The sequence below is a fragment of the Microcaecilia unicolor genome, chromosome 7 (assembly GCF_901765095.1).
Source record: "Microcaecilia unicolor chromosome 7, aMicUni1.1, whole genome shotgun sequence".
Classification (NCBI taxonomy): Eukaryota; Metazoa; Chordata; class Amphibia; order Gymnophiona; family Siphonopidae; genus Microcaecilia; species Microcaecilia unicolor.
Genome location: NC_044037.1, coordinates 127,534,419 through 127,553,362, shown reverse-complemented (window position 1 = coordinate 127,553,362; position 18,944 = coordinate 127,534,419). Strand labels below are relative to the sequence as shown.

Below are 18,944 nucleotides of genomic sequence, written 5' to 3'. Positions count from 1 at the left end.
TCTTCTATCCCCTCTTCACAACGCAGTTGGAAATTCAACTCAATTTTACTACAAGATACAGTCTTTTGAGAAAATATCACAAAATGGTCTAATAGTTACTTTTCCACAAATATGACTGATGATGTGGATTATGTGTTTAAAGGGGATGCATATAAAGCTTACCTCAGGGGTGAAATTATTAAGTATAATTCCTATCTTAGTAAAACCAGAAAAGCAGAACTTGTTTCTTTGGAAAAGGAAAAGTTTACAACATGAATACATAAAACGCCCTACTGCAACACTGTTAACTGAATTACAAAAACGTAAATTCTGTTTTAATCAAAAAATGAGTCAATCTGCAGGCATTGTTCTTTTCTTGCAGCTAGGGTCTTATTACCATAGATCAAACAAGGCAGGTTAAATACTTGCCCATTACTTAAAAGAAAAAAGGAAAAATACTCATATTGCAGATTATGAAAGAGAGCAAAAGATCTTTCACAGAGGCTAATATAATTATTCTTGAAAAACCTGGCTAAGATCCTTTGTTAGCTAAAAACTATAGACCAATCTCACTTTTAAATTACAATTGTAAAATATATGCTAAAATATTGGCTGAAAGATCATCTAAAGTCATTTATACACTTATACACCCTTCTCAGACTGGTTTTGTCAAAAACAAATTGGCCTCTGACAACACAAGGCAATTCTCACGTGTCATGTCTGTGGCACAAAAAATGTCAACACCTGCATGTGTAATATCTCTAGATGCAGAGAAAGCTTTCAATTATATTGAATGAAAATGTCTGTTTTCAGTATTATATTGGCTCAACCTAGGTGAAAACTTTATAAACATGGTCAAAATTCTATACACTAAACCCCTCTTCTAGACTCTTCATCAACAGGTCCCTCACTAGTCAATTTTCTCTTACACGTGGAACACGACAAGGATGTCCCTTATCACCTATACTCAATCATAGCTCTCGAACCATTGTTGATGGCCATTTGAGCCTCAGCATCAATACATGGCATTACAGTTACGGACTTAACAATTAAACTTTCTGCTTATGCAGATTATGTCTTACTTTATATCACATCACCAAATATCTCAATCCCTATGTTTTCAATTTAAATAAAAGCTTTGGGTTATCTCTCAAGGTACACAATAAATTGGACCACAACTGAAATTTTTCCTCTAAATATTTATTGTGTCAAAATATAAATTTCCCTTCTATCCTTATTTGCTGGTGTTCTATTGAGATAAAATATTTAGGATTAATCTTTAAATCATCTATTTAGGATACAATAACTGAAAATACAGCAAGAGTGAGCAATCTAATAAAATCTTCTCTCCATAAATGGTCCCCACTTTTTCTCACATGGTGGGGAAGACTGGCCACTATAAAAATGATGCTCTCACCTTTACTTTTCCACTTACTAAATATGCTTCCAGTACAATTTTCCAAGTCTTTTTTAAATCATATTGAGAAATTATTATCTGCTTTTCTTTGGAAACACAAGCCTCCCCAAACAGTACTTAAAAAATTAAAAGAAGATAAGACTAAAGGGGACGTTAAATTCCCTGACTGAAGCATATAACCAAGCCTTTCTTTTAAGAGGAGCTGCTTGGTGGAAGGTGGACACTCCTGATGACAATTCTCCTCTATGGCTCACAATTGAACAACAGCTTTCCTTTCCATTACCTTTGAAAAAAGAAGGAGTACTTCTCCCTCTGGATATGTCTCCTCTGATACAAATCTAATTGACGACACTATTACTACTACTACAAAATTAGATTCTATTCAAAAACAATCTATTTTTCAGTCTAAATCTGTTTCTATTTGGAAAAATTCTAAAATTAAAATTGACAATTCACCCATTTTTTGGAACTCCTGGATATCATCTGGTATTCAGTGTATACCAAATTTTCTATCCTTAAAACAGGCTTTTATCACTATTAGCAACCCAGATCGACCTTGGGTACCTTTTAGTGTTCTAATGATCTATCCGGTTATTTATACTATTTTCTCTGAAGGAATACTTAAAGGTAATACTGCTTCTAACTATTATTCTTATTTTTTGTCTCTAAATGACCATAACATCACCTCTTTACAACAATATTGGTCTGATACCCTTTCTATTTCCCTGACCGATCAACAATAGTCTGATTTTTGGACAAAGGTTAACAGGTCTCTAGCCTCAGCACCCATTTTGCAATCATTATATTTTTTTATGCACAGAATTGCCTGGACTCCAGTCCGCTTAACTAGACTAAGGAAATCTAGACTACCCCAACTTGACATTTCGTCCTTTAGATTGTAAGCTCCTTTGAGCAGGGACCGTCCTTCTTTGTTCATTTGTATAGCGCTACGTAACCCTAGTAGCGCTCTAGAAATGTTAAGTAGTAGTAGTAGTAGTACTAAGCAATACCAATTTATGTTGGTCTTGTAATTCTACAATAGGTACACTTGACCACATGCTATTTTATTGTCCAAACTTACAACTATTTTGAAATGAAGTTTGGGACATAATATCCCCAATACTCCATATTCAGTTTAAATTGGAATTTAGATTGATTGTATTCAGACCTCTTGCTTGTCAATTAGATTTGTCTCCAACTCAAAATAAACTGTTAGATATTTTGTTAGCTATAGCTATTAAAACAATTTTATCGGAATGGAAGGATAACTCTAAAGTTTTTTTTTTTTTCCTTTTGGTGGAATATTGTATGTTTCATCTATAAAAATGAAGCTAAGATTGCTGAAAAATCGAATAACATTGCTAATTTTCTTTCTGGAAACCTATTGATCAATTTTGCTTGCATAGGCTCTAATGATCTTCATTGCTTATCTCCTTAGCCAAGATCAGAATATTTCATTATCTGCATAGTATCATTGCCAACTGTTTTTTCTCTTGTACCGTTTACCTGAAAAATCTTAACAATAATTTGAACATAAAAAACTGTCAGGAGCAGTACTGGGAGGCAGCTGATGTCTCTGTGCAGAAGGCAGGAGACTAGATCAGCATTATGGCCTTGTTGAAGCATTTTATATTGTGCAGACAGCACAAGAAATAACTGTGCTGGCTTGTAATTAGAAACTATACTCTGAAGAACATCTGTTTTGCAGTGCTAGTACTTTTCAAGTGCTTTAGAGGGTAGTTTTGAAGTTGCCTTAGATTCATGCTTATGTGAGTATGTTGAAGATGACTATGCTTTAGGCCTGGAAGTCTCAGTTGAGACGTATTCTGCTTAGAAGATCCTGGTACTGCTCCTTTTTGTGGCTGGACTCTTAAGAAGCCACTGCACATGAAAACGGAGGGAACATCCACAAAGAGACTACTAAATTGTACAGAATCAAGTGATCTCTCTACAGGTGAGCTTCTCTCCTCCTGTGCAAATAGGGGCCTTTTACTGCCTTGTATTGACTGCAAAGTTGATACTTTTAAACTTGAGGAAACATCCTTCCACAGTGGTTACACTGAGACTGGTTTGATCTGCCCCCACATAGATAAGGCATTTGGAGTGTGATTTGAGTTTCTGAATCTTTCTACCACACTGAAGGGAGGATTAGAACCCCAACATAATCTGTGACATTTTCCACAGGAAAAATAAAAACAAATTAAAAGAAAAACTATGAAATGATAGAAAATGGAAGACAAATATGTGGAGAAACCTCTTCATTGATGGGAGAGCTATTTTTGCATCTATTTTTAAAAAACAAAACTGGGGAGCTAAGGAGACTGCTGTGCACAAAAAGGGTCATGCATGCTTGGAAATTTACAGTTAATTCTGAACTCTGGCATAATTCTTCTGGCCTAGTGTCAGGCAATAAATTCACCTGCTTGTGTGCCAGATTATGTCCTGCTTATCAATGGAAGAGATTAAATTTATTTAATTTTGTTTTAACACATTTTAAACCTCAAAGTGGATTACAACTTTACATTGTTCTGTATAGCAGAAGCTCATCAGGACAAACAATAAAAGTAAACGAATGATACTTGTATTCAATTCATGGATAAATTAAACTGATTCACCAGTACATTAGAAGTAACATATTACACTTCTTAATATGGTCAAAGATCTGGGTCTTAATCATTTAGGTGCCCTTTTACTAAAGCTTAGCACGTACTACTTAGGTAACCCATAGGTATAAAATGGGCTTCTTAGCATTTAGAGCATGCTAAGCTTTAGTAAAAGAGTAAAATTCTACTGAAACTAGCTTTGGAAAAAGTCATCCAATACTAACACTTAAATGAAAATCAAATATGCTGATCTTGCTGGCATACTTTTCTGCTTCTACACAGTTGAGAACGTAAAAGCGGAGAACAATGATTACCTGGAGAGCTTGGAAATGGCACTTTCTCTGTGCCTGGCCTAAAACCAACATTTAGCCTGTCCTCAGTTATCACAGGCTTCATAGTTGTAGGAGGGCTGGTAACAGGTGGCTGCTCTGCAAGTCTCGAAACCACAGAAGTCACCTGAATAGGAAGAGATAAAAAATGAAGTGCATCCTATTGAAAAAGCTGATGAAAATATATAGTTGACACAGAGAGCATACCCCAGGGCTTTTTCTTTCAGCCACTGGCACCTTTCCTGCCTTCAAAAAATATCCTACTCACCATCAGATATCTCACAAAGTCTCTCAGGATGTTCCCCCCCCCCCCCCCCCCCCCCATACTTTATGTTAAAGGATCAGTCCTCTGGAATGCTCTTTCTGAGGTCCTGTGTTAAAACTTGCTCTGATGTACAATTTAGGAAGGTTTAAAGGCTCGGATGTTTGCACAAGCATTTGCTACTATTTAAAGACTGAAGCATGTTTTATTTTTCAGCATTTAGTGTTATGTTTTGTCTAAATGTTTGAAGAAAACTGTGTTCTTTGTTAAATTTTTGTGTATATAGTTTGGAAACTGCCTAGAATTGTAAGATAGTATGGTCTACAAATTTTTTAGACAAATAAACCAGCCTTGAAACTATAATCTTCAGGTGGAAAGGCAGCAACCTTCCAGATAAACTACAATTCTTTAAAATGGTATAGGTCTTTTCTTTTTTTTAAGTAGCACTTACCAGTTCCACTTGATAGTGTCATGGCCATCGCTGTGCCTTGGCCCACCCCCCACTTAATCCTCAGCAGGGACCGCGAGCAGACCATGCGGCCACTCTGGAACGTGGTCAGGCTCTCTGTGTTGCACGTCTCATGGTAGCTCCAGTGTGCCCTTGGGCTTCCCATGGAGTGAGGAGACATCTTGGCAGCCGTTCCCCTAGATGCACGTGTCTCAGTGTGCTTTTTCTAGGGCCCAGCTGCTCCCAGCGCATATCAATGACATCAGTACTCCTACCATTTAAGGTGGCCAGCCTGTCTTCATGGTGCCTTCGCAAGGTTTGCCAGCCTGGTCTAGCCATGTGCTGATGGCCTCCGCCAGTCTTGTCTCCAGTTCCAGCCAAGTCTGCTTGTCTTCAGTTCCAGTTCCAGCCAAGTTCGCCTTGTCTCTAGTATCTGACTCCTGTCCCTGCCTGCTCCCCTGTACTGGACTTCAGCTCAACCTTCCACCCTTCTCTCGAGGGGCTCATCTGTCTCACCTTTCAGTCCCGTAACAGATTGCGAAAGCCATGAGCTTGATGGCGTCACCAGCCTTGCAATTATTGCAGCACCTGGCCATTCAGCTCCGACAACTTTCTGGGGCCATTCAGGACTTGACCCAATGAATGGACCACCTCCAGAACACTGGCACACCACCAGCCTTAGCTCCTCCACCTGCTGTATCTCTTGTTCCATTTACTGCAACCAGAGCCATGATGACTCACTTTTATACCTCTGCCCAGATTACCATCAGCCCTGCATTTCCTTAAAAAAAAATCTTCCTCCTTCACGAGCTGCCTGAATCCATCGTCTCTGATCGAGGAGTCCAGTTTACCTCCAGATTTTGGTGGAGGTTCAACAAGTTCTTTACAGATTTAGTTGGACTTCTCATCCGGTTATCAACCACAAGCCAATGGCAGATGGAGAGAATTCTGAAAACCTTCTTGTGTACCTATGTCTCCGCTCTACACAATGACTGGGCCTGGCTGCTACCCTGAGCAGAATTCTGCAACAATAATCATGTAAGCGAGTCTACTGGAGCGTACTCCTTTTGGATAGCGTTTGGCCTACATCCTTGAGTGCCTATCCCAATGCCCCTTACTCTGGAGGTTCCTGCTGTCGAAGACACAATCAAATCTCTCTCCCAGATTTGGGAGACAACACAGAACGTCTTGACCCAGGCTGCCCAGCGGTACAAGCGGCAGACTGACAGAGACATCCAGGCGGGAGACCTAGTCTAGCTTTCCACGCAGAATCTATGCCTCAAGATTCCTTCTGTCCAGATTGCTCCCCGGTTGATCGGTCCATATCCTGTTATCCATCAGGTGGGCCCAGTGATATACCAGCTGAAGCTGCCCCCCACCTTCCACTTGTTCTGAGGAAGATGCTGACTCTGATCAAGGATATGAGGTCTGGAATATACTGGATTCCCAGAGGGTATGAGGGAGATTGCAATATCTTATCACCTGAAAAAGCTACAGACCGGAGGAAATTTGTTGAGAGCCAGCAGACCAGGTCCAAGCCCTGGCTCTTCTCCGCCGATTTCACTGAAGCTTTCCATGGAAACCCACACCAGACGGAGGCCTTAAGGGGGAGGTACCTCCCACACACACACAAACACTTACCCAACAACAGGAACCATGGGCAGATCATGCGGCTGCTTCAGAACACAGTCAAGCTCTTCATGCCGCATATCTCATGGCAGCTCCAGTGTGCACTCATGCTCCCCACGTGCGAGGAGCCATTTTGGCAGCCAGTCTCCATGCGCCTTTGAGGGTCCAGCTGCTCCCTCAGCATCTAGCCTGGCCTCTGAGTCTTGTCTCCAGTTTCAGTCAAGTCTGCTTGTCCTTAGCTCCTGCTCCAGTTCCAGTCAAGTCCACCTGTCTTTAATTCCTGTTCCAGTTCCAGCCAAGTGTGTCTGTCTTTAGTTCCTGCTCCAGTTCCAGCCAAATCTGACTTGTCTCCAGTACCTGACTCCTGTCCCTGCCTAGTCAGTCTGCTGCTCCCCTGTACTGGTCTTCAGCTCAACCTTCCACCCTTCTCCAGAGTGACTCGTCTGCCGGGGCCCTTGGCCTCAGGGTTGGAGACCCGAGAGAGTCCCAAGAGCTCACCTTCCATTCCCATAACATATAAGCTATAAATGCAAGCTGTGCCACTGGAATGTTGGTCAGTCATGTTTGGACTAGACAACCCTGCTGCCCTTAATTTGCTTGTTTTCAAATGTAGCTGCTCCTATAGTTTGAATATGAAAGTCTTATGAGCTACCAGACAGCTCCAGACCATAAGGAGCAATCTGAACCAGTTCCTGGTTGTATTCTCACAGCAAGTGTCAAAGGTAAAACCAGGACTGGCTCAGTCTACCACTCAATGACATGGATCCATCAGGAAGATTTGCTTTATACAGCATTAATTCTACCCCAGCTGTGCAATTTGCCAGGTTGTAGCAGCAAGTGACACTTCTTGTGATTTTATTTCCAGTGTATATTGGTGTTTTAAGGCAGTGTAAAATCCATGTTCTGTGTATATGTGACCATGGTGAGAAATGTTGCTGATATATGTTTCCATGTAGAAAATCATGTTTGTTCTGTTTTCCCAATAAGCAGGGCTTATTTTGTAGACAAAGGAAGTGGAACTGGCGGTGAGGCCAGGGTTGGAAGTGAACTTATGCTTTTACACACAATACTCCATTTATGGATAAAAAGGAAGCTGATATGTACATGTACTTGGAAAATTCATATTTAATAAAATAATTTTAAAGAATACCACCAACAGTAGCAAAAATTTCAACATTATGAATAAAATCTAGGACTAATTAGTGGTTTTTTTTACATTTACACATTTGATACCACAGTGTTCACTCCAGAAATTTTGGGGAGACTAGTGGCATGAAAGACTAGCTGGATGGGGATGGAGGGATACTGCACAGTATTATAACATTTTCTGTTGTTTATAAATGTAACTGCTCAGTCTCTGCAAACAAGTAGATATTTATAGTAAATGCATAATACTGGGCAAAAGTTGTGTAATTTAATATTTATTAGCATTTACTGCCTTTTTGAAGGCATTCACTCAAGGTGGTGTACAGCAAGAACAAGCAAAACATAGACAATAGACAAGGGGTGTCCAACCTCAGTCTTCAAGGGCCGCAGTCCAATCAGGTTTTCAGGATTTCCCCAATGAATATGCATGGGATATATTTGTATGCACTGCCTCCACTGTATGCAAATAGATCTCATGAATATTCAATGTGGAAATTCTGAAAACCTGAGGGCTGAGGTTGGGCACCCCTGCAATAGACAACTGCAGCAGCAAAAATATTCAAACAATACAAGGTATGGCATAATATGCTACATTACAATGTTGACACATTATGCAATAAAACATTTTAACAGACAGCCTAGGGTGTAAGCAAAGATGATAGAGTAACAGGAGTTAGAAAATAAGGGGACTAATTTAAAGAAAGTTGCACACAGTCAGAAAGGTACATGAATATAATCTCAGCTTGGATAGGAGTAGATAAGCAAATCCCGCTTCAGTAAGCACAGCTGGGGTTGCACCTTGTGTATGTGACTAGCTGGTTAATTACTTGTTCAATTAAAGGCCTGGGTGAAGAGCGAAGCTTTCACCTGCTTCCTGAAATAAAGATAGTCTTGTGTTAAGCAAAGCCTTTCAGAGAGTGAATTCCAGAGAGTGGTGGCTAATCCAGAGAAGGCTCGCTGATTAAGGGGGGGAAGTTATCAATGTGGCTGCCATTAAGATAGGTTATTATTACTACAAATTGTGAAATTTTAGCATAGGGTTCATTGTATAAAATGGCACCCTGCTAAACAGCACAACTTGTGATTAAAAAGAAAAAAAAATTATATATATATATACACACATATATCTCTCTATATAAAAGGCACCACCAACGTTCTAAATGAAGCCTCCAGCCGGAAGTGTGAAGGGGGAGATATCCGGTTTCCCCATGAGTGTCTGCCCCGCCCTCGCTCTCTCTGTAACACAAACAGTGAAGGAAAGCACGAAATCAAATCGCTCTCTCTGTAATAGTGAAGGACTCAGAGGGGGGAGGGGAGAGAGGGCAGAAGCCCTCACTATCTCTGTAACACAAACACAGCAGGAAACAACACTGAAGGACTCGACTCCGAGGGGGGAGGGGACAGAGAGCAGAGGGGAAGGGAGAGAGGGCAGAGGGCAGGGACACACACACTCCCACATGCACAAAACCTTGCTAGCCCCCGTTTCATTTGCATCAGAAACGGGGCTTTTTTACTAGTGTATATATATATATATATATATATATATACACACACACACACACACACACACACACACAAAGGGGATAATTAATAATGTAAGCATAACAAATTTTTGAAGGACCTTTGGTTTGACACAGTATAGCAGTTCTTATGAACTAAGTGTAAGTATGCTCTGCATCCACAAAAATCCCCCCCCCCCCCCCCCCAAACAACAGGTAAAATATTTCTCCTTGGAAGTCACCATACAAAAATTATTCTGATTCTCATGTCATCTGAGCAATCGCAATATAAATCTCTCCACTACCAGGCACACCATGAAATACAAAATATAAAAATCCCAACTCAACATACATATATCAAACCTGTCATACAATAGTAGCACTAATTACTATAATTCAAATAGCAGGAACCCTACCAATGAATAGCCAACACTACAGGTATTACACTGTACCCAACACCAATACACTTTCAACTGGTCAAAGAAAACAAGTGGGAATGCTATAGATTTCTACACAAACTACATAAGAACAGAATACTGCACACTGATCAATGCCAAAATATAACTACACTAGCCGTTGAGCCCGTAGAAACGGGCTGGTATAGAGGTTTTCCTCCCCCCGCGGTCACCACTGCTCCCCTCCCCCCCGCGAAGTCGCCACCGCTCCCCCCCCCCTCGAAGTCGTCGCCGCCACCCCTCCACCTGGTCCGGGCCCTCTCTTCACTTCTGAACTTACAGATCCATTCGCCGAACGCAGCAACGCACATCAGCTGAGCTGCCCCTTCCTTCTCTGCCTGTGTGTGTCCCGCCCTCGCTGACGTTACGTCACAGGAGGGCGGGGCCACAGGCAAAGAAGGAAGGGCTCACTGCAGCTCAGCTGATGTGCGTTGCTGCGTTCGGCGAATGGATCTGTAAGTTCAGAAGGGAAGAGAGGGCCCGGGCCGGGTGGAGGGGTGGCGGCGGCGACTCCGAGTGGGGGGGGGAGCGGTAGCAACGTCGGCGGCGCAGTTTCCCTCTCTGTCCCGCCCCCCCCCATCATCACTTATTGACGCGGGGGCGGGACAGAGAGGGAAGTCTCTACTGCGCATTTGCAGTGAGTACGGTCACTCGCCGTTTATATGTTTGATAGGAGCCAGCTCTGTGGATCCAGTGGGTGATGAGCACCCTCAATATAATTTCCAGGGAGGGGTTATCTTTATTATGTCTGGCACCTCCAATCATTTTGAAACGCTGGCTCTTCTGCACAGATAGCCCCTCACCAAATACAGAATACAATTCAGAAATAGACTATGAAAACAAAAACTGAACTAGTAACGCCAAGAAATCAAACTCAGAATGTACTACAACAATGAAGAAAAACAAATTCATTTCCTCTTGCATTTAACACAAAGACATCCACAATGCACATTTCCCAAAACTTTCCAGTTGATAAATTCAGAATAAAAACACTTTTTTTCTACCTTTGTCATTTGAGTATTTTATTTTTCCAATCATTTTGGTTCTAGTACATCTACTATAATAAAACTCACCCTCAACGTTCTGAGGACACTGACATCAGTGAAGCCAAGCCCTGACTTCCTTTAAAAAGGTTTGAAGGTTCGTGGTGGTGAAGCCACCAAAATCGCTCCGGGCAATGGCAGAACAACGAAGGGGTTGGCAGGGAGGGAGGCAGGGAGGTGTGGGGGGGGGGGGGGAAATCGCTCCGGGCCCCGCCCTCACATCAAACGTCATGACGTTGGGGGCAGAGCAATGGCAGAACAACGAAGGGGTTGGCCAGGGAGGGAGAGGGGGTGTTGGCGACGAAAACCTTGCTAGCGTCTGTTTCATTTGCTCTGAAACGGGCCTCTTTTACTAGTAAGTACATAAGCATCGCCATGCTGGGACAGACCAATACGCGTATTTTCGCTAAGAGCTTTGAAAATAAGCCCCTAAGGGTCCATCGAACCCAGCACCCTGTCACCGACAGGAGCCAAAAGAACAAGCAATTTGTCCCGCCCATCCTAGAAATACTGTATTATTCCCTCGTCCATTCAATAACATTTTATGGCCTTTTCCTCCAGGAAGCCATCCAACCCTTTTTTGAAGTCCGCTAAGTTAACCGCCTTAACCACCTTTTCTGGCAGCGAATTCCAGAGTTTAATTACTCATTGAGTGAAGAAACATTTCCTCCGATTCGTTTTAAATTTACCACACTGCAGCTTCATCACATGCCCCCTTGTCCTAGTATTTTTGGAAAGCGTAAACAGACGCTCCACATCATTTCTCTTTTCTGCTTTCCTGTCTGTCTTCTTCTATTCCCCCATTATCGGTCTCTGACATATTGATCCATTGGCCCTCTACAACCATGTCTTACATCAGTATCAAACTGGTTCTGTGACCATAAACTAGTTTTAAAAAAGGAAAAAACTGTGGCCCATTGGTTTTCTCAGGGATGTTGCTATTCCTACAAAACCTCTCAATCTCCTCTGTTGACACTTTCCATTATTTAGGCATCATATTTGACTCTGAACTTTTCTTTCTCCCCCCCAAATTTCCTCCATGTGTAAAAATGGTTTCCATACTCTACGTCAACTTCGATCAGTTAGAAGATACTTTGATCACGATACCTTCCATTTATTTATTTATTTGTAGCATTTGTATCCCACATTTTCCCACCTATTTGCAGGTTCAATGTGGCTTACATTATTCCATAATGGTGATTACCAGTTCCGGAAAAGAGAAATACATAGTCAAGAATAGAGGCGATAGAATGAATTAGGTATTCAGGTAAGGACAGATTCATCTAAAATAATAAAACGCAGCCTCAACGGTCTGAGGACACTGACGTCACTGAAGTCACTCACACACCGGTTCGTGGTTTCATGGTGGTGAAGCCACACAACATCTTCATGCCCCGCCCTCGTGTCACACGTGATGACGTCGAGGGCGCAACACAAAAACAACGCTCAGGACGTCCACATCAACCCGGCCCCTTTCCCCACATAGCCCCGCCCCTTAGAAGTTACCGCACCGCCCCGCCCACGGTACCACACTCACCCTCAGCAACGTCCCTCCACCCCTGTCACCTCCCCTCCCCTTCCCTTCCACCTGTCTCCCTGGTGGTCTAGAGGTACCTGTTCGGTGGAGGCAGGAAAGAAAAAGCCCCCTCTTTCCTGCCCGTAGCGGTGGTGGTAGCACCCTTGCTACATCGTGTGGGAATCCGGCTCTCAGCATTTCAAAATGGCCACCAAGAGTTCAAGCTGCATCGCGACACTTCAACTCTCGGCGGCCATTTTGAAACGCCGAGAGCCGGACTCCCACACGATATAGCAAGGATGCTACCACCACCGCTACGGGCAGGAAAGAGTGGGCTCTTTCTTTCCTGCCCCCACCGAACAGGTACCTCTAGACCACCAGGGAGACACGCGTAAGGGGAGGGGAAGGGAGTCCCCTGCCCGCTAGCGCCCGTTTCATCGCCGCCAGAAACGGGCCATTTTTACTAGTATTATAATAAGATATGAAGGTATCAGATTGAACTTATTCTGTCACTTCTCATTACTAGATTAAACTATTTATTTATTTATTGCATTTGTATCCCACATTTTCCCACCTATTTGCAGGCTCAATATAGTCTACCTGGGATGTAGCAAGTCTAATCTTAAGAACTTGCAATCCCTTCAAAATACACCGATCAAACTCCTTTGTCACACATGCAAATTTGACCATGTCCCTTCCCTACTATATCAGCACCGCTGGCTACCAATAGAGAAATGGTTAATTTTTTAAAACTCTTACCCTTACATTTAAGGTTTTTAGCATGGGCCTTCCACCCTACTTATCCACTCTAAACATTTCCTACACCCTAACAAGACTCCTCCGGTCCCTCAATGATCACCAGCTTTGTCTTCCCAGCCCTAGATTTGCTCAACTGGAATCCACCAGGCATTTTGTTTTTTATTTCATTGCCCCCTGCTTCTGAAACTCTGTGCAGACCTATCTTTTAAATCATTCAAATCTGCCTTGAAAACTTGGCTTTTTCATCAAGCATCTGACTCCACTTAAAGTGGCTGTTTGGGTAATATCATTGCTCCCCTCTGATTTTGTGTTTTTTCTTTTCACCCTTGACCCTATATCTCAATTTACTTTGTCCCTGTCTCCATGCCAGTTATTTTCCATGATGATTTAAGTTTGGATGTATGCTCACTTTTCTATCATTGAAATTGTAGTTCCTTTTCCTCTTTCTGTTTACCTATTTCTCTTGGTAAGTTTCCTGTACACCGCTATATCTGCAAGTTAGTTAATGGTGGTATAAAAAAAAAAATCTATCCCTTGTAGCTCTTTCCTCCTTTTCTTTTCTGATTTTGTCCACTCAAATTTCATCCTCTTTCTCCACCTCCTTCTTTTTACTTTTCATTTACTAATCAACTTTCCATTTCCTTTTCTCAGGGGCCAATGCACAAAGGCCACCATTAAATACAGCAGCCGCAGGTGAACTTACTGATTCGCAGACAGCGACAGATACACAAAGGGGATGCAATGCAAATGAGATGAACGGAAATTCCACAAGGGCAAGCATCTAGCACATGCACAGAACAAGATCAAGGTCTCTCTGCTGTAAGAACATAAGAATAGCCATACTGGGTCAGACCAACGGTACATCTAGCCCAGTATCCTGCTTCCAACAGTGGCCAATCCAGGTCACAAATACCTGGCAGAAACACAATTAGTAGCAACATTCCATGCTACCAATCCTGGGGCAAGCAGATAACAGGCTATGGACATTTTATCCAGAAACATGTCTAAACCTTTTTTAAAACTAGATACACTGCTGTTACCACATCCTCCAGCAGCAAGTTCCAGAGCTTAACTATTCTTTTAGTGAAAAAATATTTCCTCCTATTTGTTTTAAAATTATTTCCAAAACAAATAGGTGTGTATGGGTCAGGCTGGTAATAGATAGGGGATTTGATTCACAGAGGGGATGGGATGGTAAGAGACAGGGGGTTTGATTCCTTGGAGCTGGGGGTAGAGAGCTGCGCTTTACTGCACGGGCACCCACAAGTTGTAAAAGGTCAGACCAGGGGATAGAGGAGGACTGGAGGGCAATGGTAAAGAAGGAGAGCCACTTTCTATAGTCACTCTTTCACTTTGCTGGTGACCGGAGATGTGGGGATAGCTGCAATGCAGGTAACTGAGTGCCGAAAGGAGGGGGGCTCCCTCCACCAGGCCAGGGGATAGGGGGTGATCATGAGACAGAGGCTGAAGGGAGAAGGGAACTAGACATGGAGTCAGCCCCTGAGTTCCCCAGCAGTGGAGGGCTGTTCTCTGACAGATCCTGATCTATCAGAAAAGTTTGCACTTTAAAGGTAGGCGCTCCTTTCTGTGCATAGCATGGAATGCCCATTTTAATTATGAGCTCATTGTAATGCATTTGCATTGGATTATCAGTAGCTGCTACAGTGCATGGTTAACCCATGCAAAACCCCTCTGTGTATCAGAAGGTAAATGTTTGCTTTAGATGGCTACAACCAATTTAAAGCAAACATTGCATTAACGCTAAGCTTTGTGCATCTCCTCCCCCAGAGTCCCTAACTCTCCCATTTCAGCTCTCACTCCTTTCCCAGTCTCCTATTCCCTTCTGTAATCCACTCTTCATTACCACATTTTTACCCTCTGTTCTCACTCTCCATTGCCAGAGGTACAAAATAAGTACAGTGCAATCCGCTTAAGTGCAAGGGTCTGGGGCCAAAGAAATACACGCAGTTAACTGGAGCATGCACTTAACCGTTGTGACACAAAAAAGAAACTTGACATCTGATAAACATATCTACAGTACTGTTTATTATAAGTACAGTATACAGTCTCCGTTAACTGACGTTAGGCTTACTTGAAGTAATCAGTCATAGTCCTCTGTACACTCTTGTGTCTGTGAGTTCCAGGTAAAAACTGTCATAGCACTGACATCCAGTGGCTTCCAGATAGGCCCGCATGGTGTTGAGACTCTCCAGCGCTCTTGCAAAAGTGACAGGAGGTTGTTGAATTTCATCAGCATGTGCCTTGCTGCTCATTTCTTCATCTGTTTCAACATCAGCCGTTGCCTGCGTATAAGCGCATATCTCGAAATCAGTGCTGTCATCAGCTGTTTGTAGATCGTAATCAACAGCTACGTAGTGATGAAACTCCTCTTCAGTAACACCGGCTGGGATGTCAACAGCCTGTTCATCTGACGCGTTTGCAACAGCTGCATCTGTTTCGTCCCTCTCCACATCCCTAACAAAGCTTGCCCGTTTGTAGAAGTTCACAATGGTTGCCTGTGTAACATGATTCCAGGCTTCTTTCTGCATATGTAGGGAATCCAACAGTGATAGATTACGAGCCAGTTCAACAGCACATTTATCCTTGCCAGTCTGGTCATCCATGACGTTCATCAGACGATGTAGCACAAGAGCCCGATAATGTTGTTTGAAATTGGCTATTATGCCCTGATCCATAGGTTGGATCAGAGGTAGTGTTTGGTGGCAGGAAGACCACCTTGACGTTAGACAGCCTGACATCATCACTGTGTGCAGCAAAATTATCACAAAGCAACAAAATCTGACGCTTTTGTGCCCGCATTCTAGTGTCTAACTTCTTTAGCCACTGCTTCCACATTTCCCGTCATCCATGAATTTGCGTTAGCCTCGTATGACACAGGAAGTCGCTTAACATTCTTGAAGCAACGGGGCTGTTTGCTCTTTCCAATGACGAGTGGTTCCAACTTCTCACTCCCATCCATATTGCAACAAAGGAGGATCGTCTGTCGGTCCTTTGATGTTTTACTTCCTGTAGTTTCGGCTTGTTTGAATGCAACTGTTCCATAAGGAATTACTCGCCAGTAGAGTCCGTTTTCATCAGCATTGAAAATGTCACGAGGTGCAAACTCGTTCAAGATGGTAGGAAGAACTGAAACAACCCAATTTTCAGCACCAAAGTCATCAGCGTCTTGTTTTTCACCATGCTGTTTCCTGAATTTTATGTTGTTCCTCTCCTTCCATCTTTCCAACCATCCAACAGTGGCTTTGAATTCAGTTAGTTCAAGACTTTCAGCTAGCTGATTAGCTTTCTCCATAAGCAGTGGACCACTGACAGGAAACTGTCTGCTCCTGACTTGAGAAAACCACTGAAGAAGAGCATCTTCTACCTCCTCAGCTTTTCCCGCCCGTTTTCATTTCCGGTGTGGATTTGTATTGTTTTGCCAGTCTTCCAAAAGCTGGGCTTTCTGCTTCACAATACATGAAATTTAACTGGGATTGACATCATATTCTTTAGCAATAGATACTTGACTTAGTTTGTTTTCTAATTTTTTAAGAACTTCTATTCATTCGGCCAGTGATAAAGTCTTACAGTTGCACAACGACGATGACTCCAGTGTACACTCTAACAACATTTTTTCATTTATTCTGCCTGTGGCAGTTAACCAACGAGATTTCAAATTTACTGCCCCTTTGTCACGCACCAATCGGCTTCCATATTCCATGCGCGCGCTTATGCGGAGTCTTTCCTGCAGAGGAGCGGTCTTAAACCATGCATATAAGTGAATCTTGCACTCATCAGTGGTGCGCTAAACAGGTTTGTCCCCATACAAACTGATGGCGCCAAAAACGAGACAGAAGTGCGGCATGCAGTTAAACAGAGCATGCGCTTATCCGACATGCACTGTACCTGTAAATGATATGTAAACCACTTTGATTATAATCACAGAAAGGCAGCATATCAAATCCCAATCCCTTTCCCTCATTTTCTGCCCCCCCTCCACAGCTTCTCACACATGTTTATTTCATTTATTGCCTGCCCTTATCCAAGGCAGGTAACATAACATACATAATTTCATCATGTTTGGCATCTTTCCTCTCTCTTCCCCCTCATATTCAGCAACTCCTCACTCTTTCCCACTTCATATCTAGCATCCCGATGTCTTTCTCCTCCCCCTGCCCCCTTCTATGGCCAAGCCATTCTCTTCCTCACCACCAACCCCCCCCCCCCCCCCCAACCTGCTCCACCTTTCTTCTTTTTCTTTTCCCCTGCATGGGCCAGCATTTCTCCCCTTCTCAGACCAGAGTTTCTCCTCCTCTCCTTCATGGACCAGAATTTCACTTTCTCCTCCCTCCCCAGCTGGCAATCCAGCATCTTCCCTCCCCCCAATTGTACCTTTCAGAACTTGCTTTCACTGCCAGAGGCCACCAGCAGTGTACATTGATTCCACAGAGCCTTGTATCTGATGCTTCCTGCCTTTGTGGAAACAGGAAGTGCATCAGAGAGAAGGCTCAGAGGTCAGCACGAACAGCATATATGAATCGCCGACATCGTAGACAATACAGTGAAATCTTCTACCTAGTGTGCCACAGCATCCAAAAAACTAACAGGATGCTAGAAATTAGGAAAGGGATGGAAAATAAGAAGAAAAATATTATAATGTTTCTGTATCACTGCATGATGCGACATTACATTGAGTATCTATTTATTTATTAGAATTTATTTACCGCCTTTTTGAAGGAATTCACTCAAGGCGGTATACAGTAAGAATAGATCAAACATGAGCAATAGGCAATTAGAGCAGTAAAAATATTCAAATAACAATACAAAGTATACTACTTACAATGTCAACACAACACGTAATAGAACATTTTAACTGATAGTGAAGGGTAAAGCAAAGATGTAACATGTAGATAGGTAAGAGAGTAAGAAGAGTTAGAAAGTAAGGTGACTGATTTAAAGAAAGTTAAATATTATCTTAGCTAGGGTAGGAGTGGATGAACATGTCCTGCTGCACTATGTGCAGTCCGAGTCACTTCTTGTGTTAGTCAGTGAGACTAACAAGTTAGTTACTTCTTCCATTAAAGGCATGGTTGAAGAGCCAAGCTTTCACCTGCTTCCTGAAGTAGACTGTGTGAAGTGGAGTCTTTTAGCATTTCAGAGTATGGTGAGACAGCATGGGCATAATTATACATATATAAGAAATTATATTAAGTGTTAATTCTGTTTAAAAATCTGGGGTTTAAAAGTTTGGAGTTTGAATTCAACTTTTCACTCTGCAAGTGAAGGAATGCCAGCTGGATTTAATTACTTAGAAAGGTCAGAGACAGAAACTTTCTTTGACACCTTGTGGGTGATGGATTGCTAATGCTAGCACATACATCTGTATACTATTATGAACAAGGCATGAGCCAGACATACTGTAGTTTAAAGCTGGTTAAATAATTCTAGATATTCTTGATATGTAGATTTTGTTATAAGGAATACTGATTCTGTGTATTTTAGAATATGTCTTATAAGGATGCTTATTTTAGAATATGTTTATTCTGTGTAGTTAATATGTAGAATACCTTTTTAAATCTAATGTTTGTTCAACTCTTTGCCTTACGTTCTGAGTAGGACTGCAGTGAAAAGGTCAAGCATCTGGTTTGACTTATGTATAGTTCTGGCTGGTTCAGTGTATGAAGCTAAGAGGTCAGAGAAGTCAACTCTCTTCTCCTTGATTGATTAGCTAAGTATAGGAATGGTCCTGAAAGTAATAACAAACTATAGCTGTATGCTATTAAGTAAGACTGGCCCTTGACCCCTTAATGAATGCCAGAGTTCAGTTAGCAGTTAGTATGAAGTTGACTAGGAATATGA

At 42.3% G+C, this 18,944-nt stretch overlaps 1 protein-coding gene across 1 annotated transcript in view; it reads right to left on the bottom strand.

Moving 5' to 3' along the window:
* Positions 1-18,944, bottom strand: part of COL18A1 (collagen type XVIII alpha 1 chain) — a 782,170-nt gene that overhangs the window by 625,450 nt on the left and 137,776 nt on the right. Inside the window, exon 5 of the mRNA XM_030210084.1 lies at positions 4,314-4,455. Coding sequence (XP_030065944.1) covers positions 4,314-4,455 — 142 coding nt within the window. The remainder of the gene's footprint in view (positions 1-4,313; positions 4,456-18,944) is intronic.